The 8,295-nt window shown below is 49.8% G+C and overlaps 1 protein-coding gene across 4 annotated transcripts in view; it reads right to left on the reverse strand.

Annotated features, from left to right (window-relative positions):
• Positions 1-7,969, reverse strand: part of MYB (MYB proto-oncogene, transcription factor) — a 28,541-nt gene extending 20,572 nt beyond the window's left edge. For 2 of the 4 annotated variants that reach the window (XM_042796209.1, XM_042796207.1), the window contains exons 1-5: positions 7,755-7,969; positions 3,992-4,109; positions 2,298-2,369; positions 1,544-1,636; positions 909-1,129 (exon numbers count right to left, since the gene is read on the reverse strand). In XM_042796209.1, the coding sequence (XP_042652143.1) occupies positions 909-1,129; positions 1,544-1,636; positions 2,298-2,369; positions 3,992-4,109; positions 7,755-7,777 (527 nt within the window). In that variant the 5' untranslated portion in view covers positions 7,778-7,969. Of the gene's footprint in view, positions 1-908; positions 1,130-1,543; positions 1,637-2,297; positions 2,370-3,991; positions 4,110-7,372; positions 7,545-7,754 lie in introns of those variants that run through there. The other 2 variants (XM_042796208.1, XM_042796206.1) reach the window with 1 other exon arrangement.
• Between the last annotated feature and the right edge of the window lie 326 nt (positions 7,970-8,295).

Here is an 8,295-nt window from a genome sequence, read left to right on the forward strand (position 1 = left end):
GAAACAGCTCCTCTATTTGAAAAACATCACCACCACACGTTATCACTGAAAACAGTATCTGTGATACACAGAAGCTACAAAAAAACTTTCCAAGGGGTAATTCCTTTCTTGTTTTCTTCTAGAAGGTGAAAGCAGCCTAGGGAATGCCCACTTAAAAGACTATTATGATCTTAGGCATTATATTTAGATCTTGAAGATGTTGCACCAAATAGCAGGAATAAAAATGGGAAGGGAAACCTCTCCCTTGCTTACATTATTTGCTTGACTACGTTTTATGTTGAGTCACTTTTAGTACAGAGCAAATAAGACACCAAATCTTTGAAATTATATGCAAGCTGTGCATAAGCCTTCAATGAGACAAGTATTTCCAGGACCAGAGATAGAGGAAGTCAGTTTCTCCCATTTTATACATGGATTTTTAACAGGTCAGAATCATCTGGATGATTCAGGAGCAATTACAAATGTTGAAGCAGCCTTCTCTTAAATAATTTTGAGTAAATATACTGGATTTCATGTTGAAAGTATACCCTTAGCCGAATGCAAATTATGTTCCACTTGAAGAGCCTGATCCTTCCCTGTTAAATCAATTTAAATTTTGACAGTTACTGCAAGAACAAGTAAGACTGCACAGACATTTAGGAAACTGTTATGGTCTTGCTCTAGTTACTGGGGCTTTTTACCTATGGCAAACATTAAAAGCATGTAAAAATAGCGTACTGTTCCATGGACTGACCGAACAGCACAGTTCCCCACTGAGAAAAACGCACATCGATGTCACCAGCTTTCCAGGTTTCGATTCCAAAATTTTTTGATTTATAAAGTGCAGCCCGAGGCAACTGAAATGGACTGCTCAGACCTGCAGCTTTTTCCTTTTTTCCTATTTAAGAGCTAAAGGTATATGTCATTACCGTCCAGGCAGCAACTTTGCAATTTCTGCCCATCTGTTTCCCAGCCTCTTGTGTGCCTGGTAAATAATTCTATCTTCCTCTTCTGTCCAGGAGGTTTTCTTCACTTCTGGATTCAAATGGTTGTGCCACCTCTCCCTGCACTGTTTTCCAATCCTTCCCTTCAAATGCTTAGCAATGACAGACCAGCGCTTTGGACCGTATTTCTGCACGAGTTCTATTACCTTCAAAGAAGGACATAAAAACTGCCTGTATTTAATGATGCATAATGAATCAATGAAATTTTTCTGTGGTGGAGCAATATTTTCAACAACATTTCTCAAAATTGCCATGGTAAAACCAACACACAATTCAGGTTCCCCACTTCCCATTTATACTTTTACCCAAAAGGAAAAAATCTGGTGATAGTTAAGGCACTTCTAGACTGCAGTTCTACATTACAGTGCTGTAAAGCAACATTAATTAACTTGTGTAGAACACTTAGAAAGTACTACACAAATAGTAAGCATCTGTACCGATAGGATCAGTCTGCCTATGGCCATATTAGAGTTGAGACCACCAAAGTCTCTCAGAGTTTTGCCCCAACACATGAAATCTGCTAGCAAGACATTAATCAGATGTAAAGGAAAACTGATTACCCTTTGATCCTCCTCTTTAGTCCATGGACCTTTAATAAGTTCTGGATTTAGTACTTTCTGCCATCGGTGCTGGCACTGAACATCTGTCCGGTTCTAGTGAAATGTAAAATATGTAAAGCAGGTCATTCTTTAGACAAGACGAATGTACAGCAATAATGCTCTTGTCTAGGTACGCTTGTTCCTGATGTATTTCACTGCCAACTATGACTGCTAAACAACATGCAGTGATACATTAGGTCTGAGAAGAAGGTGCTCAACTCTCAGTTTGCTCACTGAACTAGGTAGGATTTCCACCATTTCTGCAGTGAGGACTGTATCACCAGAACTACACAAACTGAATCTTCACCATCTGCACAACAGCTGTCATGCTTTCACCTGCAGTATTTCTAGAACAGCCGAAGTGTTCACAAAGCAATTATCTCCTAGACCATAGTTGCAATTCATCAAAGCTATTTTTCCTCTGTGGTGAGACATTTTGTTTCAGTATCACGTTGACAATCTACTGCTCAACACCCCCCCGCCCCCCATTTCTTCTTGTTTAACTTTTTCCCACCCTTTCTGAGAAGTGTGAGGAAAATTAAAGGTAAGGGTTTTCACAACATTCTAACCAAAATTTCTGAGGCCTCCATCTGTAGAGGTTTTATATCTCCCACAAAAATGTAACTATAAAGCAACCACTCCCCCTTCCCTTACTTGGAAACCTCTGATAAAGAGCTGTCACTAGAACTGGAAACAAAAACCAATATCCACTTACAGGAAGGAAATTGGCAATGACTTTCCAGTCTTCTGTGCCATTCTGCTCCACAAGCTTCTTCAGTTTTTCATCCTGAATCATTAAAAGACCCAGACGTAATTAATATCGCAATCTTTTATTATGCAAATGAAATACATTTTTAAAAAATTGTGTCCTTTTAACTTTTTATACATCTATTTCTGCTTCCTGAGTGTAAGGGGAGGCAGTCTGTAGTCTTCTCATACCTTTAATTGCCTAAATCAGGAGATATTTCTATTCCTGTGGATTTTGGTAGGTTCTTTACTGTGCTGCTGGAGAAAGACTGACTTTTTCCATGCTGCTTTTTGACTTGCATTCTACATTCCCATTCTACTGCTCAAACCATTATTCTTGTACTGGATTTACAGGAGGCCATGGATGTTTAGATGCTAGGCATCAGAATAACAATTAAATTCAGTAACACTCAGGCACCCAGCTGTCTGGGGACCTCTAAAAATCACAGCCTTAAGCTTTATACGTCTTACAAGTAATGGGAGTTCCAGTAATTTGCTCATTGCCTATCCATGCACAATGAATGCACAGTAAAACTAATAGCTCCTTTTTGCTACTGATCACTGTGAGGGAGTTTTGGATACTCACAATAGCAAGAAATTTGGCCTGGGTATTTTTAATCATAAGGCCAGAAATATAGACTGTAAAGACAAAAGAAACCAATTTCATGTAGTGGGAAAGATCAAGATAGTGTAGAACAAGTGAGAACTGTCCCAAGAGATAAGAGGAGGGGAGCAACCCTACCCTTCCCCAACTAGGGCCTCCCAGTATGCTCCCAGTTCATGTGACAGGAAAGTGGCCATTAGGCTCCACAGCCATCCCTTCCTCTCAGGCCACCTCGCAACCACATCCACCTCTGTAAGAGCAGACTATGATTTAAGAAAAAAATAAAAACGCTTGCAAGAGGTGACCTGCCACTGTTTATATATCAATATACATTGTTAAGAGAGGAGAAAGTCAAAACATAACTTAAGAACTGTATTAATGTATTTCACAATAAACTCAAACCAGTTAAATGGCCACAGGATATCCAGCTGGCAAAGGAGTTTGATACCACAATTTACCTGGAAAGTCAGCACAAGGGTATCATGACTAAAACACGTTTTGACCTTCAAAAGCAAGGTACGTCTTGAATGCTCAGTTTTGGTACTGCTGGATTTCTTTCTTCCAGCTTTTAACTTATTTCCACTTAGAATCATAATGCTGCTATTAAAGTGCAAATATCAAATGACACAGGACTGCAGCCGTTTCTGCCACAGTTGTTTGCTGCTGTGGGACACTGAACACACGTCAGTTCTCACATAGCAACCGTTTTCAAACAAAAAGAGGCAGCAGTAACAACCAAGGATTGCTGCAGGTGACTGAATCTGTTTCTCCAACAGGGATTACACAGACTCACATACCTGTAAAGTAGATCTTGGTGAACATACAAAAAAAATGGTGTTTATACATTTTATTTAAAAGATAAGAACGATCTTCAAAGTTAATTAAAACACTGAATGTAGGTAATGGGTTGAAAACATTGTTCTCATTCATATACATGAGACTGTCACTGAAGTTACTTTGCAGATAAGCAACTCAAAGAAGAACGTGATCCATGCTCTCTCACTCTCTTCGCTCTCTCCGTCTTTTTACATGCCGGAAATGAATGAACTTGGATTTACCTCTTCACGGGTCCACCTGGTTTTTCCTAAGTGACGTTTTCCAGTCTTAGGAAGCAGGCCATCATAATCGTGATCATACATCTCAACATCTTCTTCATCGTCATCACTACTGTATATACTGTAGAAGGAAACACAGCAAGACACAGACTGGAACACGAGGACTTGAGCTACTTAATTACAAAGCACAAAAAAACCACTACAATCCCTACAAAGGTTATACAGATAAAAGTTTTAAAACTTGCACAACAAGATTTTGTTCTGCATTCTGTTGTTCTAGTATTCTGAACTGGTTCTGCTGTTTTTGGTATCCACAGATACAAGCAAAGTGCTGGCAACCTTCGTATTACTGTGCATGTTTAGACCTGCTCTTACTGTTAGATCAGTGGTGAATTACACATTTGGCAAAGTTTCAACCAATGAAGGATTCAAATTAAAATACAATGTTTGGGATAATAAAGAGAACTAGAGGCTGTGTCCATTATACAAGCGCATGTTCAAAATCTTTAACTCGTGCCATACATTCTGAAGAACGTTAGTGTATTTGTATGTTCAATAGGGCAGATAGTTACATCGTTCCCAAAGAAAACAGGCTGTGTATAAATACAAAAAGTTAACCAATAATAACCTTATTTGAGAATATCCTTATGGACCCTATATGGGAAGGCACAAGTTTCTATAATTAAGTAAAGCCAGTAAGTGGTAGCATTAACATATAATGGGCTCTAATATAAAACATGCTGCCATTTATGGGTCTGGAGAGACAAGGGCTGAGGACAAGTATATTTAATATCCTGCAACCAACAAATGAATGATTGAACCCTTTTATACTCTCTGTTTCTCTAACTTAAGACTTTATTACCTCTATTCCATTTCTAAATACCTCATACTGTTTTTGAAATACTGTGCTTCTCACCTAATTCATGACTAAGGGATTTCCCCAGAGGCTATCTATGGGTAAGAAGCACTCTCTTACTCTTTGCACAAACAGCACTGGCTCTACCCAGTTAACTAAAACTAAAAGAGAGCGTTTTGCAACAAAAGCTGTCTTTGGCAGCCTTTTATTTTCAATTTTTAAGATATGAGCAGCAGTTCCGACACTTCAGCTAAGAGATGATATCCACAAGTGTTAGAAAGGAGACAATGTCATGGTACGAGACTAAAAACTGTGATGTATCTGATCGTATGGTATGCCGTGGTATGTTAAAGCATGACTAAGACATTAAAATAAACTTATTTTGTAAGAAGTTATCAGGCATTGTTTATCCCGTTAACCTGTTTTAAATTAAGCTGCAGTGAAGCACAAAGACTGTTAGTCAAGATGCAAACACCTTCAAAATGCAAGCTGCTAAACAGATATTCTTTTAAAGTCCACCGGGCTAATCACACCCTGCATCTTCAAGTCTGTTTTCTGGCCTGTGGCATGTGCCATGAAAACTATGCTACCCGTGAGAAGTTTTCCACAGCCGGCCGTGATGTGTGTGGCCTTCCCCGAGCCTCTGCCGGCTCGGCCCCTGACTCCCCCACCCAGTCCCTCGCTGCCACCCTCAGCTCGCCCCCACGGGTGCCATAGTCCTGCAGCCCACCCGGCCTCACAGCCCACTCCCTGTTCCCCGTCCCACGTCAGCCTTTGGGGTGAGCTCCCACCCGGCACGTTGGAGGCAGGGGCCTCCCTGGCAGCGCCCTTGAGCCCAGCTCGCACCCCCCAGCTCCCACGGGCGCGGCTCAGAATAAATTCACTTTTCTAAGCGACGCGCGGAGACACCTGCGCGACTGCCCATATGCCAAAGGAAGTTTTGCGGCTCAACTTCCAAGTATCGTTTTGAAAACGAGTTTCGCCGATAGTAAAAGCGCCAGGTACGCGCATCCATCGTCGGTGAGGCTTCCTGCGTAGGGACGCGCTTCGGGCACGGCAGAGAAATGCCGCCCCGCAACGGCAGCAGAACACCAGCAGCGAACAGGTTAAAACGGTGTAAGTGCCCGAGGTGCCAGTAATGTAACCGGTTTATTTAAATAACCGGGGCCTCGCTGGCACCGCAGCACAGAGCGAACCCCGCTGTATTACCCGGGCTCTCCAGCAGGAGAAAAGGGCGCTGGGATTTCGGGACGCTCGGTAGGTGCTTTAGCCAACCGGCCCCGCAGCGCTGCTCTAAAACTTTGTTATTTTGCACCTCCGGCCGCAGCCCCGAGGCTTCCCCCGGCGCGGTACGGAGCCCCCCGGGGCTGGGCTGGAGCCCCCCGCCCGCCCCAGCGCTCCCCCGGCAGCAGCGCTGCGCCGTGCGCCCGGGCAACCGACTCGGGCAACGATCCACAGGGAAAAGAGTGAGGAAAAAAAGGAAAAAAAAAAAAAAAAAAAAAATAAAGAGGGGGTGGAGAGGAAATGACTCGCTGCTGCTACCGTGATTGAAGGAATTCGGGCACCAGCCCCGCGGGGCAGAGCCCGCTCCCGCCGCAGAGCCCGCGCCCGGCGGGGCGGCCCCGCTCCGCGCCCCGCGGGACAGGCGGACACGGCGGGCGGGCGGACAGACGCCCCGGCGGGTCCCTGCGGGAGGCGCCCGCGAGGCAGGCGGCGGCTGTCCCCCCCCTCCTTCGGGAGAGACGGCCCGGGTGATTCACCGCCAGCCCCAGCGACACCCCTGCTCTGACACTGAAAGTACAGCCCGGCGCTCGCCCCGCGGCCCGCTGCCTCCTCCCGCACCGCAAGACTCCCTGCCTTAAAAAGAGCCCCCCGGTCCAATGCCCCAGACCCGCCGGACGGGGCCGGCGGCCGGGTAGGGGACGGCTGCGACTTTCTGCTCTGTCACAGCCCAGCCAAAGGGGAGGGGAAGAGGGGAGGATGCCGGGCTGCAAAGAGAAAGAGAAAAAAAGCCTCCACGTGTCTGACCCGCCGTCCCCGGCTAATTAGACAACAACCCCGCTCTGAGCGCCCGCCCGGCAGCGGCGGCACGGCCACGGCCACGGCCACGCGGCGCTGCCGTCCCGTCCCGCTGCCCCCGGGGCGCCACCGCCCCCGGCCCCTGTCGCGGGGTGGCGGGGGTGGCCCCGGTCCGGGAGAGAGCGGGTGACAGCTCCGGCCGAGCGCCCCGTCGGACCCGCAGCCCCCCCCCGCAGCCGCCCTCCCGCGCTCCGGCATGTGCCGGGCGGCGTGTGTGGGAGAAAGCCAAGCCCCGCAGGGCGTAACTACCCCCGTGGAGGACAGCCGCGCTCCTGAGGGCAAAGGGGTCGTCATTGCGAGAATAAATTAAAAAAAAAAAAAAACATGGAGAAAATAAATAAATTAAACAAAAAAAAAAAAGTGAGAGAGCCAGCCCCGCGCCCACCGCCCACCTGCCGTCCCACCCCGCCGGGAATGAATGAATGAATGAATGAGACGGGACGCGCTACCTGCCGCCGCCGAGCCAGCCCGACATCGTCCCGCCGGGCAGCCAGCCCCGGTCCCCCGCGGCGGCCGTGCGGCGTGGGGCCCGGGCGCCCCGTCAGCGGCGGCTCCGCGGTGCGTCCCGCGGGGCTGCCGCGCTCCGCCGGCGGCTCCGGAGGAGGGGGCTGCTCCGCTCCGCTCCGGGGGCGGAGTAGCCCAGGTGCGCGGAGGACGGGTTGGTATGGTGGGGAAGGCGGGGGGGGGGTGTGGGGGGGGTGGCTACCCGCCCGCCGCCCCGTCTGCCGAGCAAGCCCTTCTCCCGTTGCCGCCTTCCCTCTCCCGCGCCCCGTCTGACAGGAGCGGAGCGGAGCGGGGCCGGTCGCCCCCCGCCCGCAGACAGCGGGTTACCTGTGCCGGGGTCTCCGGGCCATCCTCGCACCGGCCGCTGGGGGAGGAGGACGGGGGAGCCCGCGCCCGCCGCCGCGCCCTGCTGCCGGGCTGCGCCCAGGCGCTCCGCCGCCGCGCACGGGAGTGCCGAGGGAGCCGCGGGAGGAGGAGGAGGAAACAGGTTGAGATTAAAGAGTAAACTCTGTAAACAGAGATGCCATCAAACAAAGGGCCCTTGGACACTCCCCCTCCCGCCAAATCTGGCGCCCCTGCAGTGCGCAGGCGCCTGGCGCCGCGCGGCGGGCCCGTGCCGCGGCGGAACGGCGGGGCGCGGGGCGGGCGGACCGGGGCCGCGCGCCCGACGGGGCCCTCCCCCCCACCCGCCAGACACCCCGCCCCGCCGCGGCACGGCACGGCGAGGACACCCCCCCCCCCAGCCCCAACCCGCACCCCCCCCCCCCCACACCCGCCGGCACCCCCCTGCCGGGACCCCGCCGCAGCGCCGCGGCCCCTCGACGGCGCGGCCGCAGCCCCGCTCGTCCCCGCGGCGTGAGGCTTTCAC

This window comes from Tyto alba, unplaced genomic scaffold (genome assembly GCF_018691265.1).
Source record: "Tyto alba isolate M040663 unplaced genomic scaffold, T.alba_DEE_v4.0 Super-Scaffold_22, whole genome shotgun sequence".
NCBI lineage: Eukaryota > Metazoa > Chordata > Aves > Strigiformes > Tytonidae > Tyto > Tyto alba.